This window comes from Pseudorasbora parva, chromosome 2 (genome assembly GCF_024679245.1).
Source record: "Pseudorasbora parva isolate DD20220531a chromosome 2, ASM2467924v1, whole genome shotgun sequence".
Taxonomy (NCBI): domain Eukaryota; kingdom Metazoa; phylum Chordata; class Actinopteri; order Cypriniformes; family Gobionidae; genus Pseudorasbora; species Pseudorasbora parva.
In genome coordinates, this window is record NC_090173.1 from 26,167,234 (window position 1) to 26,190,304 (window position 23,071).

The following is a 23,071-nucleotide window of genomic DNA, read 5'->3' on the forward strand; positions in this document are numbered from 1 at the left end:
TATTAAAAAAGCGAATAGAAAAAGAAACCTAATCGATGATCAAAAATACAAAGTCAAGTCAAGTCTCGCTTATAGAAACCACAAATCTAATGCCACAATCTTCAGCATCAATAAATACTGAAATGCTGATATGTAAAGGGATCATCTTTTATTTCGTTAATTCGTTAATCAAAAATTTCTCACATGCACTCATGCAATCACTCCTCCTCATCCTCAGGTACACGCAAGCGCGCACACAAGCAGGCACACACAATAGTGTTCTATGGCGTGTTTTCCTCAGTCTGCATGACTGCATAGTAGCTTGATGTCTTTATTGTGACAAACAGTATTTGGTCTCCCATGGCAATCGTCACAAATTGAAACATCCCACATAAAGGCAAAAGTCTCGCAAGTTGGAATGTGGCAGTAAGAGAGAAAATGGAAGACTCTTAACACAGTGTGCATGTGAATTTGTTTCTGTGTAGCTTGGCTATCTGCATTGCACTGATAAAACTTCTCAACCTCCATTTGGACCAAGTTAGACCTGCTACTTGGATCTCTTAGAGCCAGAGGATGTACCCACAAGTACATGTTCAATAGAGCAATAGAAACTACGCACAGTGAGCTTCTGTCATGTCAATCTTCATGAAAAATATTTTTCATATGCACCTAAATGTACAAGGTTCCCGCACTTTATGACCAATGAATATCCATGATATTTTCCATTAACTTTTCGATTCACTATTAAATAACTGCATGCACATAGATAAAAAAAATCCCCACAATAATGCTTTCAGCAAGCACCACTAATGACAAAGTGATTTCTGTCTAAAGAAACAACCAAGACAACTGAGCAATGAAATACATTTTTTGCTATTTTCTTTTCTTTTTCATTTTTAAAAATTAATTTCCATGATTTTTTTCAGGCCTGGAAATCACACTTAAATTCCAAGTTTCCAGGACTGTGGGAACCCTGTATGTATTAATATGGCTGATATGAAGACTATACTGCAACTTCTTCCTTCACCAGTAGGGGATAGTACAAGAACAGAGTAGGATGCGGATACATCAACTAAATATCCCAAGCCTTGGTGGCTAGAAAAACGACAGAGTTCAATACTGAGCATTTCAAGAACTGAAAGACATTTCTATGATGCCTCTAACACCCATAGCTCTGAGGGTTGACCAAAAATTGCACTGAATGTGTTACTGATTACAGCTTATCATCTTATTTCACATGACTGTTCAGTTTTGTTGGGTCTTGAAGACCACAGTGTACCACCACTGCACTGGTGCACCATTGCATTGTTATAGCACTGTAATGTAAAAGGTGTTTTCTAACACTGGAAATAGGAAGACAGCTGGCTTGGAATTGGATTGTAGTGTCGTCACTCTTCCAAAGGGAGCCGATAGGAAGACTTTCTCCCACTGAGTGACTCACTGAATAGTTCCAAACTTTGAAAATGGATGGGTTTTTCTGGTTTATGAGAGAATGTTCTTAGAGCTTAATCTTGAGAACTTTTTTGAATGATCAAGGAAAAGGAAGAAAAATCCTTCTCATTCCTGGAGTTTCTTTAAGGCACTGAAATTATTACAAAATATATACAGCCCATTTTCCAATTGCTTATGCACAGTCTTTGTAATCTGTGGGATACACACAATATTCTGTGTCTAGAAATGGATGAGAGTGTGCCTACTGAGTGTAATGTTGAGGTGTGCAGGCAAATGTCAGATCCAGACAGATGGTTTGCCTTCTCCTGACTTGCTGCTGCTGCTGCTCCCAGCGCTCCCAGATTTCCCATGCTTGGACCGTTGCTTTCGCTCCTTCTGTGGTACTGTGGAGATGTTACTCTGAGGCTTCTCATCAATGTCATTGGTGTCATTGAGCTCATCGTGGTTATTGCTAGCATTGTGCTGCAAAGTATAGGCTTGAATCGCCGCCTCTAACTGTATCACGTCTTTGTTGATGGGTGGCGGCCGCGCCTCACCTGCAGATGGGAAGTTGTCCTCATTGGAGCCATACTGCTGCTGCTCTTCCTGTGCAATGTTGGCACGGTTCTGCTTGCACGCCATCTTGGCGTTGCTAAGGTCTGTGTATGGCATTGTCTCTGGCTTCACCACGATGTTGTATCCTGGTGGTGCAGAAGGGGTGTTCCAGGAAAAGGGATAACCAACATAGTCTGCTTCTCTTGTACCACCCCCAACCCCACCTCCTGGTTCCCCCTCGCTGAGCGAAGGACCGCCTACTCCGACAGACACGCCCCCCGCGGCAAGGAGGCCAAGCTGGTACTCATCATCAGTGGATGCTGCGTTTCGCTTGCGCAGTACATCGCCGATGGTTCCCACTCCAAGATGAATCATTTCCCACAGGTTTAGCAGCAGGCAAAGGCAGCTAACGGCGTACATGATTCGGAGGAAGATGGTCTTTTCAGTGGGGCGTGAGATGAAGCAGTCCACTTGGTGCGGGCAGGGCTTATCCGAGCACACAAATATCGGTTCCACGCGAAAACCGTATAACAGGTACTGTCCCGCCAGAAAACCAGCCTCCAGCGCGGAACGCGTCAGCAGCTGTAAAACATACACTCGCATCAGGCCATCGTCACGGATACGCCGACGCCCGTCATGGCGCATTTTGGGTTTGGGTCGTGGTGGCACCAACTCCCGACGCGTGTTAACTATCTCAGGCACTTCGTAAATCATGGGGTCATCCTCACGTTCCTCTTCCCCGTCCTCGTGTCCTGGTCGATGCTGCCGTGCCCCGAAGTACATCTTTCTAGGTCTGCGCTGGGTGTATCCGCCCCCCGCCGAGTCACCTGCCACTGGAGCACCGGCCCCTGTGCCGCCCCGCAAGTCCTCGTTGTGGGAGATCTTATTGGCAGCATAGCCCATGTAGAGCAGAGAGGGCATAGCAGACAGGATGATCTGAAAAACCCAGAATCGCACGTGCGAGAGTGGTGCAAAGGCATCGTAGCACACGTTCTCACATCCCGGCTGGCCTGAGTTACAGACGAATTTGCTCTGCTCATCGTAGTATATGGACTCGCCGCCCACCGCAGTCAGCACGATGCGGAAGACAACTAGCGTAGTGAGCCAGAGTTTCCCCACCGACGTGGAGTGGTGCTGGATCTCCTCCAGCAGACGAGTCAGGAAGCTCCAGCTCATGACGTCTGATGACAACGGGGCAGACAGCGTCCCACACTGCACAGCTCACAGACTCTGTGAACAAACACAGAGAGTTTATATAAACGCAATGCAATGAAAAGTGCATCTTTTTTCAGTACAGAAACCAGACCAACTTAAAAAATGCAAGGTTTCTTAGCGCTATACGAGCTATAACGCAAAATGAATAATACACGATATTTGGATATTCAGGTCTCTTTATTTAAGTAGATATTTATGTGCATTATAAAAAATACTATAAATCGATATTGTGATTTAAAACCAAATATTGTACCAATAGTTAATCCATAAATAGTTAATTGTGTATTCTGCTAGATATATTGCTCGATAAAAGGTCAACCAAGTGTTAATAGACTCAATGAACGGAACTCTCTTCACACGCACACATACTCAGACACAATTACCTTGAGTAGTGAGCCTGAACCACACAAATCTTCCCTGAGGGAGAACAGCTGTGGTGAGCGGGTGAGAGTGTGACCTCTCTGGTTTGTCTCTGCATGTTCTTGTTCTTGTTTTTTTTTTTTTTAATGAATGTTTGGATTTCTCCATCCAATAAAGCACAAGTTATTGATTGTCATTACCATATAAGGTTGCATCTGAGCAGTCAAACACAAAGGAGACATAATATTATAATATCTCATAATATCTTAGTATAAATCCAAGTATATAGTATATATGTTTGAGAAAGAGAGAGTATTTTAATTATTTTCAAAGGTCACTTTGAAAACAGGACCTGACAGGTTTCAACAAGACCAGAGGGTCCAGGGCTTTCCTGTTCCTCCTGCCCAGAAGAGGACCTCAGCAGTGGGCATGCACTGATGTGTACTAGCCCTTCACCTTTAATCTGCATCTCACTATGCTGGTAGAGGCACTAGGGGTAAGGAACATAGACTTAGAATGTGGCTCATATGAAAGCACGCAAACACTGAACACACACATACTGAAAACAAAAAAAGATGTACAGAACACGAGACGGATCCACTGGTCACTCTGAAGCATCTGTCCTTGAATGACTGCTGTTATGCCCCCATCATCTCACCATCACTCATTTGTTTCTCTTTCTCTGTCACACTCTCTGTCACTCAAGGTTGAAATAGCACTCACTCCCAAAGGGAATAAAGGACTTTGTTTTGTATCTGTGACTGTTGAGCACAATCGGGCATATGCATGCTCGCTCAAACAAAGGTTGTGGCCACAGCGAGTCAACTAACAACCAGAAAATATAGAATATTTCCCCGTGTGTATTAGACATACTCGTACAAAATACATTGTGTTATATTTATGATATGTCAAAAGACAAGATATCCCCTGAGGTTTTATGCCAAGTAAAACAAATTTGTTTTTAATTTGTTTGTTATGCTTTAATTAATAACACTACTTAATGAGAGAAGTGTAATGTATAAAAACAACAAAACAATGAACAACATCATTAAATATTTAAAGGTGCTGGTCATATGATTAGAATATCATTAAAAAGCTTATTTCACTAATTCCATTCAAAAAGTTAAACTTGTATATTATATTCATTCATTACAAACAGACTGATATATTTCAAATGTTTATTTATTTTAATTTTGATGATTATAACTGACAACTAAGGAAAATCCCAAATTCAGTATCTCAGAAAATTGTATTATTACTTAAGACCAATTTTTAGAAATCTTGGCCAACTGAAAAGTATGAACATGAAAAGTATGAGCATGTGCAGCACTTAGTTGTGGCTCTTTTTGCCTGAATTACTGCAGAAATGTGGTATGGGGTATGGCATTGAGTCGATCAGTCTGTGGAACTGCTCAAGTGTTATGAGAGCCCAGGTTGCTCTGATAGTGGCCTTCAGCTCTTCTGCATTGTTGGGTCTGGCATATCGCATCTTCCTTTTCACATTATCCCAATAGATTTTCTATGGGGTAAGGGTCAGGCGAGTATGCTGGCCAATTAAGAACAGGGATACCATTGTCCTTAAACCAGGTACTGGTTGCTTTGGCACTGTGTGCAGGTGTCAAGTCAAGTGTTGGAAAATGAAATCTGCATCTCCATAAAGTTGGTCAGCAGCAGGAAGCATGAAGTGCTTTCAAATTATCTGGTATACGGCTGCTTTGACCTTGGACCTCAGAAAACACAGTGGACCAACACCAGCAGATGACATGACACCCCAAACCATCCCTTACTGTGGAAACTTTACACTGGACCTCAAGCAATATGGATTGTGTGCCTCTCCTCTCTTCCTCCACGCTCTGGGACCCTGATTTCCAAAGGAAATGCAAAATTTACTTTAATCAGAGAACTTAACTTTATACCACTCAGCAGCAGTCCAGTCCTTTTTGTCTTTAGCTCAGATGAGATGCTTCTGACGCTGTCTGTTGTTCAAGAGTGGCTTGACACAGGGAATGCAACAGCTAAAACCCATGTCTTGCATACGTCTGTGCATAGTTGTTCTTGAAGCACTGACTCCAGCTGCAGTCCTCTTTGTGAATCTCCCCCACATTTTTGACTGGGTTTTGTTTCACAATCCTCTCCAGGGTGTGGTTATCCCTGTTGCCCTAGTGTCAGTGGTTGTCTTTTGGACAACTGTCAAGTCAGCAGTCTTCTTCATGAATGTGTAGCCTACATAACTCGACTGAGAGACTATTTAAAGGCCTTTGCAGGTGTTTTGAGTTAATTAGCTGATTATAATGTAGCACCAGGTGTCTTCAATATTGAACCTTTTCACAATATTATAATTTTCTGAGATACTGAATCTGGGACTTTCCTTAGTTGTCAGTTATAATCATTAAAATAAAAACAAATAAACATATAAAATATATCAGTATGTGTGTAGTTAAGTAATATAATGTACAAGTTTCACTTTTTTAATGGAATTAGTGAAATAAACTTTTTTTATGATATTCTAATTATATGACCAGGACCTGTAAATACTCAAGGATATCCCAAAACATATTTTTGTGATATCCTAATTTGTGATTTCATAATGTATTATACAATATTAAAAACATTCAAAAATTTGGGTCAGTAATAAATCAATTTACTTGGTTTTCATTCAACAAGGAAAAAGATTAAATCAAATGTGACAAAGATTTTTGTATCTTGAATTTTAATTTATTGAAAGTTCAACAATATTTAACAATATTATTGATTTTACTATATTTTTCATCAACTAAATTATCAAAATGATGATTAACTGGTAAGCATACAAGTATTTTAAAAACATTTAATAATCTTACTTACCCAAAACTTTTAAACAGTTCTAATGTATATGGTTTCCTCAATCGACAACAAAGCAAACCCAAAACATTTAGTCCTGAATGCATTTAGGCATTCCTTCTAATTGTTCACCCTATTCACTGATTAAAGCATGAGTCCCCTGTTACTCTTATGGGTCTCTCTCTCTCTCTCTCTCTCTCTCTCTCTCTCTCTCTCTCTCTCTCTCCACACACACACAGTACTCATGCCCTGCCCCTTGGCAGGGACAGACAGTGTACAGATTCAGCAAAATACCCCTGTGCCCATGTCAAAGCCAATCTATACCCTTCATCCATCCATCCATCCATCCATCCATCCATCCATCCATCCATCCTCTCTCTCTCTCTCTCTCTCTCTCTCTCTCTCTCTCTGCCATCTCAGATATACAGTCTTGTTCAAAATAATAGCAGTACAATGTGACTAACCAGAATAATCAAGGTTTTTCGTATATTTTTTTATTGCTACATGGCAAACAAGTTACCAGTAGGTTCAGTAGATTGTCAGAAAACAAACAAGACCCAGCATTCATGATATGCACGCTCTTAAGGCTGTGCAATTGGGCAATTAGTTGAATTTGTTGAAAGGGGTGTGTTCAAAAAATAGCAGTGTGGCATTCAATCACTGAGGTCATCAATTTTGTGAAGAAACAGGTGTGAATCAGGTGGCCCCTATTTAAGGATGAAGCCAACACTTGTTGAACATGCATTTGAAAGCTGAGGAAAATGGGTCGTTCAAGACATTGTTCAGAAGAACAGCGTACTTTGATTAAAAAGTTGATTAGAGAGGGGAAAACCTATAAAGAGGTGCAAAAAATGATAGGCTGTTCAGCTAAAATGATCTCCAATGCCTTAAAATGGAGAGCAAAACCAGAGAGACGTGGAAGAAAACGGAGGACAACCATCAAAATGGATAGAAGAATAACCAGAATGGCAAAGGCTCAGCCAATGATCACCTCCAGGATGATCAAAGACAGTCTGGAGTTACCTGTAAGTACTGTGACAGTTAGAAGACGTCTGTGTGAAGCTAATCTATTTTCAAGAATCCCCCGCAAAGTCCCTCTGTTAAAAAAAAGGCATGTGCAGAAGAGGTTACAATTTGCCAAAGAACACATCAACTGGCCTAAAGAGAAATGGAGGAACATTTTGTGGACTGATGAGAGTAAAATTGTTCTTTTTGGGTCCAAGGGCCACAGGCAGTTTGTGAGACGACCCCCAAACTCTGAATTCAAGCCACAGTACACAGTGAAGACAGTGAAGCATGGAGGTGCAAGCATCATGATATGGGCATGTTTCTCCCTCCTACATACCAGGGATCATGGATCAGTTTGCATATGTTAAAATACTTGAAGAGGTCATGTTGCCCTATGCTGAAGAGGACATGCCCTTGAAACGGTTGTTTCAACAAGACAATGACCCAAAACACACTAGTAAACGGGCAAAGTCTTGGTTCCAAACCAACAAAATTAATGTTATGGAGTGGCCAGCCCAATCTCCAGACCTTAATCCAATTGAGAACTTGTGGGGTGATATCAAAAATGCTGTTTCTGAAGCAAAACCAAGAAATGTGAATGAATTGTGGAATGTTGTTAAAGAATCATGGAGTGGAATAACAGCTGAGAGGTGCCACAAGTTGGTTGACTCCATGCCACACAGATGTCAAGCAGTTTTAAAAAACTGTGGTCATACAACTAAATATTAGTTTAGTGATTCACAGGATTGCTAAATCCCAGAGAAAAAAAAAAGTTTGTACAAAATAGTTTGAGTTTGTACAGTCAAAGGTAGACACTGCTATTTTTTTTAACACACCCCTTTCAACTAATTGCCCAATTGCACAGCCTTAAGAGCGTGCATATCATGAATGCTGGGTCTCATTTGTTTTCTGAGAATCTACTGAACCTACTGGTAACTTGTTTGCCACGTAGCAATAAAAAATATACTAAAAACCTTGATTATTCTGGTTAGTCACATTGTACTGCTATTATTTTGAACAAGACTGTATATAGCAGTGTGTCCCAACCTTTTTGTTTTATGTACCCCCAGAGCTGCATTAATCCTTAACAAAAATTAAACATTACATTGTTTTATATATATCAATTAGCATTTCTACAGGAATAGTTTGTACATTCATCTGTACATCTGTACATTCATCATTTTTGTTACCCTTTGACAGCACTGATATCACTAAAACGACTTAAATTTTAATAATATTGTTTTATAGGTTTGGAAAAGCTAAATTAATCCCCTGGTTGGGATTCACTGGATCACAGCAGAGGTACATAATACAACACATGCCACATATACTGAGAGACATAATACAACATCATCTACTGAGAGTAAGAGACATAAGGCTAAAGTCCCATCCTGTTCACAGAAACACTCAAGTCAAGTCAGGTCAAACGGCACTGATGCACTCGCTTGTTAAGTCACACAAGCACACGCCGTGAAAGTTGTACTCACACATGCTTGGCAATTCTGTCTTTCGTGCTTTCCCTCTTCTCTTTTCTGCATCCTTCTCTTTTGAAGAGCAGCCCTGGAGATCAGAGATCACTGACCTTACACCAACACCAGAAACCCACACACACACACTGTATGTATGTACACAAGCATGTCGCCATGAAGAATGTGCAAGGGGGAGACGGCCAAAAGCGCACAATAGCCCTTTACCCCAAAAAACTGGGTCAGAGAGGGTTGTGGTTTGAGGGGGGAGTGTTATGGTTTTGATGTGGGAGGCTGGGTGGGTTAATATCCCTGACGGCAGGGGAACAGACGATGAGGGGAGAACAAAAGAAGAAAGCCAAAATCACGGATGATGTTCTGCCTGTAACAAGAAACCAAGATTGCTACAACCTCCTTCCTCTACACACACACAAACACATGCACACTTGTCACAGATAAGTGAGTAGCAATATCTCTCCCATAACCTTATCGACTTCCCCCTCTACTTCCTCTCTCTCTCTCTCTCTCTCTCTCTCTCTCTCTCTCTCTCTCTCTCTCTCTCTCTCTCTCTCTCACTCACTTTCACAGCACACTGCTGGAAGGAAGGGAACTTCTTAATGCTTGCTCTTCTATTCATCTGCCCATCTTTGGTCATGGCTTAAATTAGAGCTTCCAGCGATCTCCAGTGCTTGCATTCTTATCCCAACCCTGTTTTCCCCCCTCATTCTTATCTCTCCCCACTCTCTCTTTATGTGTTTCTCTCACAGTAAGGAGTGAGTAGAGATTACAATCACAGGATTTCACAGCTACTTCCACAGACAGTCAGTGGGAAAAATCTCATTAAAATTCGACACACATTCTCCAAGTGTGATAAGGAAACAATCATTTAATGTGAGTACATTACTTTGTAGAGCGAGAGAGAAAGGCGTCCTGTGTTGGAATGTTCAATGAAAACATTTTCCCAGTAATTATGAATTGTAATGGAAGAAGTTGTAGATTTTGGCTCTGGACACAATGTGAAAGACTTCCCAGTTGAAAGTCAACATGAAATGTGATTAATTTATGACAGAATCTGAAAATGGCAGATATATCCCACACAAAAAAAGATCTTATAATTTTACATTATCATATGGTCATTAAGAACCCGGAGTGACATAAATATATATATATATATCAGTTATGATTACCAAGATTTCCAAAATCCCCAACCCTACTAAGAGGACAGTGTGAATTTTTGAATTATACGAGTCTGTCATTTTATAATGCTACAAATGTATTTGTTCATATTGTGAATTCTTTATCTTTTAAATATTATTGTCCATAATTTATCCATAATGTGTTATGTTATGGAAAAGCACATTATACTGTTTGATGCAGATAGTTTCCATACTTGCTTTCTGTGTATTCTTAGCATATATATGATAATTGATGATATTGTTTCATTTATGATTTACTGTTAAATCATAACAGTATGTAGACAAATTATTTATTTATTTTAGATTTGTTTATTTGTAAACTACCTTAGTTGTATACTGTCATGTTTACAAGGTTGAAATCTGAGGTGCTGAAGTGGTTAACACCATTAAAGAACTCGCATTCAGGGGTAATCCCCAACACTTCACAGCATTAGCATTTGTATGCAGGCAGTTGAGTTTTTTGCCCAGAAATATGTATTTGATATGCACCAGTTGGAGCCATCTGTAAATTTAATTGTATGGACTACTACACACTCAAACACACTGTAAAAATCTAAATTTTGTGTTTAATCATCCAAATTGAACCATTTGCCTATGCTATTTTCATAGATGATGACTACTGTGGTAGAATTAGGTTTAAATTAGTCTTAAATATATATGCATGATTATCGGAGGGAAATATTTTGCATAAGATTATGTAAGTATAGAGGGGCGGTGTACTGGAGTGTAAACATAATGTGGAGCACAGCTTGAGGCATTTGTAAGCATCACGAATACACAGTTAGAATACACATAAACCCTGTTAAATACATAACTAAGAAGAGAGTGAGAGAGGTTGTCATACCTCTACCTCCCCAGGCATCCCAGCACCCGCCTGTGTACCTAACGCTTTTTAATTAGTGGTGGGAGGGCAGATATTTAATTAGTGTTAAGAAGGCAGACAGTGCTGTGAAGAACAAATTGGGAGGTGTGTAGGATTAAAATGTTTGCTGTTACAATATGAGATAAATGCGGCATCTATTTTGGGATTACAAACCTATCATGGAATTATTCTGAAGGAAAGTCTTATATACTTCCTACACGAATAAGCAGTAACAAAACTTCTTAATAAAATCTTAACGTTGTACGTACCTTTAATATAGAACTCATCTGACCTAAAGAAGGAAACCAAATAACATCCATGGACACAGATTATACATCTTTGGGGGTGAAAAAAATCCCACACATTTTGCACAAACAGCAACAACCATTTACCAACATTTGGTGTGGGTGATTGCTAGCATGGTGTGCTTATTAAGGGACAAAAAAAACTAGCTGGAGTTTATTGCTCGAGCTCATTACCTATTATGACTATAATCACTGATAAAACCCTCAGCACACAGCTGTTAATCATATAAACTGTCTAGAAGCTAAATTAAGGACAGGATGTTAAAATTCTAGTGTCTAATTATAGGCTGTGAGTGTATTCAATAATCAAATACGAAATTAATGATTAATTAAAACATGAATTTTTAATAACAAGATGCAGAAACACACTACAGACTTTCTCTTTGCAATATGCTTTTGATGTTTCCATTGTTTTTGTTGTTGTTTTTTATGCTCTATTTATAAGGCATTAACATGGGCTATTTGATTCTCCCCACTAATTCAAATCTTTTCAATGCATTCATTTGCAAAAAATCCCATTTATTTGATTAATGGCCCACACTTTAATGTTGAGTTGCATTCACACATGTTTAGGCCCAAAGATTCCAAAAGCCTAAATCTCAAGACACTTTTGGTGCTGTTCGGTCCAACACATCCTATGCTGACTGAACCTTTCTCAGTTTAAGCAGAGCTTTATACAGATCATATACATTAAATAGGTTTGCACACAAACAGTAAGTTTATCAAGCAAATAATACACTCCTTTACAGACCACCCTTCAAGACATCCAGAACGTTTGTCTTTAAAATTATGACAGAGAAACACAGAAAGGGTAAAACGTAAATACTGAAAAATGTCACACTTTGATTCCGATTCACAAATTTGCGATTTGATTACATTTCTTTACAGTAAAAAGATTAGGCCGGGACAAGATTTTTTTCATCATGAATTGATTGGATGGTTGTAGTTTGCTATGCTGTGATCTCACGTGAGTGGCAGGTTGTCCCGCCCGTTATATAGAGATGGAATGGGAAGGGCCATTTTGATGAAAAGGCACAATAATTTACTAATGGTGCGTTCAAGTCCTCCTGGGATGTTTGTATTTACGAGTTTAAAGTCTCTTTGGTCAGAGCAAGATGACGGTGTAGCGCCTTTTAATGAATTTCACGAAAATAAAGCAAGGTTTGTTAACTCTGCGAATGGAAAATGAACAACAAAGTAAGTGCATCAGGTGAGTTTTAATGTTTTACATGTTTAATTAATCTAGAAGCCACTGTACCGTTATATATAATTGTTATTTTACTAGCTTACTTTGTTGTAAATGACAGCCTATAGTGTCACTGCTAAATATCCATTATATTCAACTACAGATGTTGCATCCATTGATTCCACAATGTTTCTCACGGACACGCCCCCAACTTGTACAGATCGGGGCTTAAAGAAAATCCCGAACATCCCACTGGTATTAACAACTTCGTGTTGGTGTTCATGCGCGTTCAACACGTAAATGTGATCTTTACGACATGCACCATTTGTATATCAGGGCCTTAACTCATGAGTAAATGCACAAGACACATACACATTTGCTAACACATAGTTGTGTGGAGAAGTAATCTTGGAGAAGTCATATACCACAGTCAGCTTTAAACCTTTAGAAATTCATCAAAAAAAATGACGTTAGAAAACCAAAGATGTCATCTCAACATTTATTTATGAGTTTGAAAGAAGTAAATGATAACCCTCCACAGGAAACGCATTTACACTTGAACAGTATGAAATGAAGTAAGATGTTGACTATAGCTGGCAACTCCATACTGAAACTAGAAGATTAATCAAAATGCCAAAATGAAAGATAGCTGTTGATTACATGATGAAAATACCTCATAAATGGCAAAGTTTGAGTCAGCTAAATGTGTTTTTCCTTGTTGTTTTTTAAAGGAAGACTGTTTTCATATTGACATCCTGAAAACTTACTGACAGACATTTAGAAGAAGAAAAAAACATATAGGAGTTGAAATTATGAAGGTGTTAGGGAGTGAGAGAATGAAAGAAGAGATATATTGAGCACAATTGTGAAAGGGAGGGGTAGGCATGCTGAAAAGGTGAGATAAAGAGAACTGGCAGGAGTGTACAGTGCACGAAATAAAGATTAAAAAGAAGTTGAAGAACGAGGAAGATACAAATTCTCTGATGCTCGAGGCTGTGTGGTCCATATTTAGAGGCACTTAAAGCAAATATATCTATATATACATTTAGTGACTCATCTGTTTGGGTAAAGGTGTTCATTGGCAACTATCTGTTTATTTTTTATTTAATGGAGGGTCGCTGATTAGAACTGAGAGGTGTGGCAGCGGATGCTCTCATTAAGGATAATTATTTGGAAGGATCTTTTGGTGGGGAAACATCTGCTCAGTTTTAGCTAATGTTGGGATAAAGTGATTAGTGATCCCCTACGGGAGTTCTGCAAGTCACACACACCAGCGTTTACACATTTCTGGTGCATTTGTGTTCCACTGTTGTACGTCTAATATGCTGAATCCCCTCAGAGACACTGTTAATTAAACAGACAGACTGGCATGTCCTGTTGAAGCTCTGGGGGAAGCTGGAAGTGTATAATGTATCATTGCACAACTATGTGAATGGAGTGCTGATACCTGGAAAGAGATGCTGGATGAAAAATCAAGCATGGGGCATAAAGCTGTGCTGAGAACTTGCAGACACGAGATGTGACATAAGAGAAAAGATGGCTCCACAAAGTAATGAAAAGAAATCAATACAACCTTCTATCACTTTGTTCTGGCTAAGTGCAAAATAAACAAACATATTAAGTGAATAGTGATTTGAGGGATTATGGCTAGAAGAAAAAAAAAATGAAAATTTGTATTCTCTCTCTCTCTCTCTCTCTCTCTCTCTCTCTCTCTATATATATATATATATATATATATATATATATATATATATATATATATATAATGTTTTATTAATCCAAAAGCATTTAATGTATAATTCCTGATGTCATGCCACTAAAATGGAAATATGAAAATTTAATTAAAACGTTTGGATGAGAAAAAATTATTTGATTTAGCAAGCATGCATCTGTGACAATAAAGCTTGAAACAAACTCTGCAAGAACAAATTAATTTGTTTGTTTTCTCGGGGTGGCAAGAACAAGAACTTCGTTCTGGCCAGTACATTCCATACTTCACGAGAAAAGCAGGTGCCGGATGTCTGTGTTTCTTCGCATTAACCACACCCACTTTTAATTTTCAATCACACAATAGTTCTCGGAAACCCGCAAGAAAAAAATTCTGCTCAGGCGATGTGTCGAGAACAAGCGGCGAGAACTCCTAAACCAGGGCTGCGAGAACAAAATTACGTAATTTTGTTCTCACAGCCCTGGGAGCGATAACTTTTTTCTCTGTTCTTTTTCTCTGTTCAAATAATCCAGAATTCTTTTTTTCCCCTCAGTTTTCATAAAAATATTAAGCCATACAACCGTTTTAAACATTGAGAATTATAAGAAATGTCTATTTTTTCAAAACACTTTTTTAACCCAGCAAAGAGTAAATTTTTTCACAGTGCTTCTTGTTTCACATCAATGAGGCCATTATTTTGGGACCACAACAATCCAACAACAAAACTTTACAGCAAAGCAATGAAAGCAATGGTGGACTTGTGGCTCAAAATAAGTAGCGTCACAAATACTAGGATGTGCAAGTGTAATGTGTGTGTAAAAGTGTATGTTTTGGAAAGCCCAGCAAAAGCAGTGTGCTCTTTACAGCTGAGCTTCTTCAGGCAGAAGATTTAAATGGGATAATTCACATTATTTAACAGAACACACACACACACACACACACACACAAACACACACACACACACACACACACACACACACACACACACACACACACACACACACACACACACACACACACACACACACACACACACACACACACACACACACACACACACACACACACACACACAATATGCATCCAGGCAGTTTTTGTAGCTCTCTCCTTCAGTTTGCTGAGACCATTTGTAAGACAGCAGTGAGGTGACGGAGGGAATCCAGAGGCAAGAGGAGAATGCCAGTACAAGTGCTCCAGAGAAGCATTTTTATAAATGAATGCAATAATAACATTGCCCAGCATTTCTATGAATGGTAATGTACTCTGATGAAAAAGAAAAAAAGAAAGAAAAGTGGCCTGCAGAGATGTCATTTTTAAACACAGTGAGGCCAGAGCATGGGCGAAGATAACAGTATATTTAAAATGGAGAGGTCAAACCAAACCTCACTCTCGCTCTCTCATCCATCTATATAAACACACAACCACACAAACACTGGAGCTTATTCATCAAACCATGCAGAAATTGTAAATGACTTGGGGGAAGAGAGACAGGCTGCTCTGAATACACACATGCTACAGTCATTTGCATACACAAAACTACTCACATTCATACATGTTTCACAGAAAAGGCCAGTATTTCACATCTATATTCCTCAAACACACATGTGCATCATACACACATACATTCTTCATCTTAATATAGAGAATTGGATAACAGACGGTATATGCATGTGTCTATGTAAAAGGGTGAATGGGATTAATCTCCCCAGCAACCCTTCCCCCAATCCCTTCTTTCTCTCAGCCCTCCCACTTCCCTTATTCATCTGCGCCTGAGTGTCACTGTTAACTTCTACCATCCTCTTCCTCTCGCCTTCATCTCCTTTTATTAACAGGATCTTTGGGGTTATGCAAAACATGTTTGCTGGATCGGTAGCTTCTCTGCTGAACAGTGTAAATCAAATCACAGACATTACCCTTTTTCCAAAACCCTGATTAGCCCTTCACCCACTTTTTCCAGTTTCTTACTGTTTCATGACAGGCACCTATTGATGATAAATTGAATTACATCTCAAGGGGTGCAGTTCAGCAGAAAATATGAATTGATGAATGAAATGAATAAAAAAGGTACTTTTTGAAAGAAGTCTCTTATGCTCAACAAGGCTATGTTAATTTTGTCAAACTGTAAAATATTTAACAATATTGCTATTTATATTATTATATTTTAAAATGTAATTTCTTCTCGTTTTGTCAAATCTGAATATTCAGTATGTAACTTCAGTGTCACGTGATCCTTCAAAAACCATTTTAATATGCTGATTTGCTGCTCAAGAAACATTTCTTATTATAATCATTGTTGAAAACAGTTGTGCTAATTAATGTTTTGTGGAAACCTTTTTTTTAAAATAAATAAATAAATAAATTGATATATTTAAAATAGAAATCTTCTGTAATATGTGACCCCGGACCTCAAAACGTAAGGGTCAATATTCATTTAAAATGAAGATTTATAGTGCATCATCTGAAAGCTTTCCTTTGATGTATGGTTGGTTAGGATAGGACAATATTTGTCCGAGATGCAACTATTTGGAAATTTGAAATCTGAGGGTGCAAAAAAATCTAATTATTGAGATTTTCGCCTACAAGTTGTCAAAATGAAGTCTTTAGCAAATTATTTTAATGACTGGTGTTGTGGTTCAAGGTCACATATTATAAATATCTTACTTGTAATTCTGATTCTAACAATATGACTTCTACCATGTAATGTTGCATTTTATGGCATTATTTTAGATGTTAAATGTCACTCTATTGTACGTCATTGGCAAAAAAATTTACTTGCATTTGGCACTTAAAGCAAGTTTTAATTTTGGATCCTGCTCACGTCCTTCGCCTTCATCATCCCTATCTCACAATAGATGTGCATTATCATCTGCTGCTCCACCCTGACCTCGAGTCTGTCTCCCTGATCATTATTCAGCCACGATAGACAGGCACTGTACTCTAATAAACCAGGAGGAACAGTTCATGAATATACAGTATATGTGTATGAGCCTATGAGCCTCTGACAGTGTTGGCTTGTTCTGCAAAGTAAAAATTTGTTATGGGTAGAATCTAATATTAATTCAAAAAAATGTATGTACACAATATATATGCTTACACTAACACACAGGTGTTTGGAGTATGTACTGGAGTATGTGCTGCTAAAAAGAAAAGGAAAAATGCCTCATGATTCAAAGTGCCCAGGATTGTGCAATATCAAGAAATACACACACAAACACTTAGAGAGATTATGGTATTGATTGCTGTCATTTCTGGAGCTCTTGTATTTATTAGACTGCTGTTAAATTGATGAGAGTCAAAGTGAAAATCATTACCGGTTACACAAACACACTTAAATGCACAAACAAGCTAGAATCTGGAAACCACTTTGTTGTTTGAAGGTATTAGTAGCATAAATATAATAATTAATACAATATAATCTTCTTGTAATGATACACAAGCAAGCATCAGACATTACATTTATGATCTATCACCTCCTAATAACAGATTTAGTTTAAATTGCTTATAATACTTACCAAATATCTATGCTTAGAGCCACAGGATTAAATCCTTACAGCTAAGCGTTCTGTCTAAATGATGAGATTATAATTTTTTTATTAAAACATTATGCCTATATTTTGCATACAGAATGACACAAATAAATGATCCATAAAAACCATTTGAGCCTTTGATTTGTGATTATAAATTAGGAAGTTTAAGAGCTGCACTGTACATTGGCTACTGACCTGAGAAGCCATTTCTGTCACTCCATGAATTTTTGACAAACAAGGCTGCTGAGACACAATGAAGAAAAAAAAGATTTTTGCTGTTGTAGTCAATCAACAAGTTACTTAAAGATGCCCGAGAATGGAAAATGGAATTAACCATGGCATAGTTGAATAACAAGAGTTCAGTACATGGACATCACATACAGTGAGTCTCAAACACCATCGCCTCCTACTTCATATGTAAATCTTGTTTGTGAATAACACCACGGAAAAACAGGCGATTTTCGGCATAACGGCAACTGTGACGCAATCGCTGGGGATCATTAATATGTACGCCCCCAACATTAGTATACGGCAGCACATGCGTCACGCGAGGATAGCGAAAATGGCAGATCATGGAAATAGATGTTATGTTCCAGGATGTGCAGGGGACGTGAGGACTTTCTATAGCCTTCCCACTAAACAAAACTGTCAACAGGCATGTTTATCTATAACCGGATACCGCAACAATGTAATTAAAAGTTGTTCGTTGGCTCGGCCCATTTCACCACGGACAGTTGTTCTAACCTGAACAATAGCAGTGAAAATTATCAATCAAACAAAAAGAGGCAGGGTTTTTTATATTTCATTTTGTTATACATGCAGTGAAGATAATGTATTGCCTGCACTACATTTCTGTGGCTATAATATGTCTCATTTTTTTTTATGAAAATGAAAAGAGGCAGACTGGTTTTTTATCATATATTTCGTTTTATTGTAGCCTAAAATACATAGCCAGCAGGCCTATACTTTGAGTGACACTATGAAGAACGCTGCTGTTAGCAGATCAACCCGACTTGACTTGTGTCCTGCCGTCCTCAGGAGTTCGTTCTCCAGTCGAACTTGGCAAGTCTGAATTACACAGACGCAAGTCAGAAGTTTGCGTACTTAGTACTGAGAAATGTATATTCTAGGCTGCAATAAAACGAAATTATGTCATAAAACACCACTCTTCCTTTTTTCCATTTAAAAAAAAAAACTTCAATATTTTAGGCTACAATAAAACAAAATATGTCATAAAATGCTCTGCCTCTTTTCTCCATAAAAAAATTAAACATATTATAGCCACACAAATGTGGTTCAGGCAACTCATACTTTGATTATGCATGTATATTTATAACAAAACGAATTATAAAAACAAAACCCTGCCTCTTTTCTCATGTTTCTGATATTTGATAACCACATCAGAGTAAGCAGCAGACGTCCGTTCTAGCCGAGAAAAGACTGCTCTTGGCAGGTTAACGAGCTCTGAGCACCCGCTGATCGAGCTCACAAAATGCCAGATAAAAAAATTGGCAAATATGCGCTCTCTTTATAAATAAACCACATATTTAATCAATAAACAAGTACATTCTCGGCTGAAAAAGTCTTAAAACTACATTTTGTGACGCATTAACTGTAGTATTTTTAAATCACGCACGTGGTTTCTCATCCGGGATGTCTCCTCTCGATGCAACCGTGATAAAAGGGGCGGATCAAGGACACATCCAGGGATTTGAACTGTAGCCTGCTTGGTTAGATGTGAACTTTGAATTGGAACAGTACTTGGGCAGCGACTGATGACGTTTCACAAGTCCACGAGAACACAAGTACAGACAAGTACACATATTGAGAAACGGCCAAAGACTAAACTTACCACTCAAAAGCGCCCATTTCCAATCTCAAAACAATTGGTTGTTCCTCAAAATCTTTATCTTCGTCAGAAACAGGATCAAACATAAAGTTGGATGCATAATCTCTCCATGATTGACAGTATATGGTAGATGTGTTTCTGTCACTGAAATGAGTGCAGTGAAACAACCAATCAGAGCCGAATTCCACATTAATATTAGAATAATAGCAGCACTGCCACTGAATAGCAATGCAGAAAACAATTCGGTATGCACACACACACACACACACACACACACAAAATTAATCACACACAGTGAGTGAATTAACTCAGGGGAACTTTCAACATTACCTCAGCTCACCTCATTATCTCTATTTTACTCTCCTTATGGTCTCGCTCTCGCTCTTCTTTCTTAGTCTGACCTCTACTTCTCACCCATGTTTATTCATTTCTTCATTCTTGTCTTTCTTGCTTTCTATGCAACCTGGTATTAACATCTGTCTCAGTTGATAAGATATCAAGTGGTCAGATTTCACTTACACTTGAAACAACATGAATCTCATGCATCTTTGACGAAAACATATATAAAATGTTGTTTTCAGCTGTACCTAGCTTGTGTAATACAAAACATGTTTTGGAGCAATGATTGCATTACGAGTTATGCTGACATTGGCACTACAGCTATAAACAGAGTTGTGTTTGCCATGTCACAGTGAAGTAAGGATTTAGTGAAGGTTCACAATCACGGTTTTCCTTTGAAGGCAAATTCAGCAAGACTAGACTGGGTTTGACATCCTATTCTGCACTGCAGATTAAAAAACAAAACACACGCACGCACGCACACACACACACACACACAATTCTCTGTTGGACCTTGTGGATAAACGTGGCCAAAAACCTGATATTCCAGACACATTGTTGGAAATACTTTTCCCTGCATGTCAACATTATTATATGCACAGCTTGGCCCTAGAACATCGTTCACACAGTTGTAAACAGTGGAGCTACACTAGCTGTTGTCTTGACCTCAAGCTCTAGTCACCGTATGAAAACACACAGCACTGTTACTGGTGTCATCATATTTTAGTAGGTACTGCAGGAAAGCCCTTGAACACAAAGCCATGAATGCTAACTGGGAGCTGTTGAAGTAGGACAATAATATTTACAGCTACTTTACACTCTTGTACTTAGTGCATAATATAACACCTACTATTCAGGTCTCAAACTATTCTCTGCACTTTAGGGAGGTAAATTGATAGGCACATCAAATCCCAAATCCGTAGACTCCAGCATTCAGATTCAACTCTTAATAACATGAATTATGTATAAACTTAGTGTGCCACCATGCACATTGACTGCTTAGTCTAATCCACGGCTGAAGCATATTAGTGCTGCATCTGCTTGTTATATGACTGTGGCAAGGGGGGCGTGGTTCAGCGAGGTCTGCAGCGGGAGAGAGGGCCACGGGACGAGCGGTAAGTGAGTGGGTTGGACGCAGATTAATAACACCTGTCTCTTGTTCTAGTAATGAGCGCGGAGACGGGATAAAACACCAGCGGAACCGGAGACCGAGGAGAGAGAGAGTCGGACTGTTGGTGCGAGACACTGAGTTTACCGGAAGCCGGAAGTGCGTGACCCGGAAGTGATACAGAGACTGAGCGATATATGAGAAAACAGACACACGAAGAAGTGTGCACGTTTGTGTTTGAGTTAAGAATAAAAAGCATCAACAGTCCTGCCGACCCCCGTGTCCTCTTCCTTCCTTACCTTATCGAACTTGTTACACTGGTGCCGAAACCCGGGAAGGAAGCGGGACAGAGCCGCCGCCATGACAACGCCCTCCGCCTCGCCATTTGCGGAGATCATCACCTCCCTCGCGGTCCTCCACCAGGAACATCATAAGGCATTGCTGGACCTTCGGACCGAACAGGAGCGCCGCTTCGCGGCCATTGTCCAAGGCCAGCAAGAGGACCGCGAGCAGTTCCGGAGCTGGATGGACCGGGAGGTTCGCGCCGAGGCCGCTGGGCGGGCCAGCGCACCGGTGCACGTGCCCCTACAGAAGATGGGGCCGGAAGACGACCCCGAGGCCTTCGTGGATCTCTTCCAAAAAGCCGCGGAGGCCTGCGGGTGGCCCCGGGCACAGTGGCCGGTGCGCCTCATCCCACTTCTATCCGGCGAAGCCCAGGCGGCCGCGCAACATCTACCGGTTGCGAACCTCCTGGACTACGACGACCTGAAGCGGGCCATACTTCAGCGGGTCGGCCGGACCCCAGAACAACACCGCCAGCGTTTCCGCTCCCTGGAGTGGGGCGAGTCCGGTCGACCCTTCGCATTGGCCCAACAGCTCCGGGACGAGTGCCGCAGATGGCTGCTGGCCGGCGGCAGCGACGTGGACCATGTCGTCGATCTGGTGGTGCTGGAGCAGTTTATCACTCGGCTCCCCAGGAAGACCGCCGAGTGGGTCCAGTGCCACCGGCCCACGTCGCTGGAGACGGCCATCAATTTGGCGGAGGACCACCTGGTGGCGTGCCCGGGGGTCGGCGCACCCCCACTAACTTCTCCCTCTCTCTCTCCCCCTTCTCTCTCTCTCTCTCGCCCTGTCCCTCTCCCCAGGTCCCGCCCTCCAGGCCCTCCTCGCGTCCCCCCCAGAGGCCGGGGTGGGATGGGCCTTGGACCGTCTGGGAGTTCGCGGGTCCCGCCCAGGGGGGCGGGGCCGCTGGGGACGGGTAGTGACTATGGATCCGGTTCCGCCCCCTTTCCGCGCTCAGCCTCCAACCCACTCCCCGCCGCCGGGGCGGCGGGTAGGCCTGGGCTGGCCTGCTGGCGGTGCGGTGATCCGGATCATTTTGTGGACCGATGTCCGATGATGGACATCGGAACAATGATCCGGATCCCGGACGTCCAGCGGACCACCCCCGATCAAGCAGGAGAGTACCAAATTCCTGTAAGTATCAAGGGGGGTACATATCAGGCCTTGGTGGATTCAGGATGTAACCAAACCTCGATCCATCAAAGCCTGGTTCAGCCTGGGGCGTTGGATACAAGCCGCGTGGTTAAGGTGCGGTGTGTGCACGGGGATGTGGTGGAATATCCGGTTGTCCCAGTCACGATACAGTTTAGGGGGAAAAAGCATAGTGTTGAGGTGGCGGTTAGTCCCCACCTCCGGCATCCGCTAATTCTGGGGACGAATTGGCCCGCCTTTTCGGCGTTATTGGGATCGTTGTGCGCGGATGCCGCTTGGGGAAACAAGGCTAGGAACGGGGCGGTGCGAGTGCAGGTTGGCGAGACTGACACGGGGCCCTTGGGAACCGCTTCAGAGGAACCGAGCGGGGTTGAGAGACTGATTCTCTCGGACCGCGATGACTTCCCTCTGGAGCAGTCCCAAGACGAGACGCTAAAACATGCGTTTCAACAGGTCCGCACTATCGACGGTCAGTCCCTCCAGCCCGCATTGCCCGTCACGTATCCTTATTTTGCCATAATTAAGGATAGGTTGTATCGAGTGACCCAAGACGCTCAGACAAAAATGGATACAACCCAATTGTTAGTACCAAAGAGCCGCCGGGAAATGCTTTTCCAGGCGGCTCATTCTAACCCGATGGCGGGCCACCTGGGACAGGCGGCC

General features: G+C 40.8%; 1 protein-coding gene across 3 annotated transcripts in view; it reads right to left on the reverse strand.

Annotated features, from left to right (window-relative positions):
* Positions 1–1,195: 1,195 nt before the first annotated feature.
* The window catches only part of gjc1 (gap junction protein gamma 1), a 49,768-nt gene continuing 27,892 nt past the window's right edge, over positions 1,196–23,071 (reverse strand). For 2 of the 3 annotated variants that reach the window (XM_067413781.1, XM_067413761.1), the window contains exon 2: positions 1,196–3,195. In XM_067413781.1, coding sequence (XP_067269882.1) covers positions 1,708–3,141 — 1,434 coding nt within the window. In that variant the 5' untranslated portion in view covers positions 3,142–3,195 and the 3' untranslated portion in view covers positions 1,196–1,707. Of the gene's footprint in view, positions 3,196–8,855; positions 8,958–23,071 lie in introns of those variants that run through there. The other variant, XM_067413772.1, reaches the window with a different exon arrangement.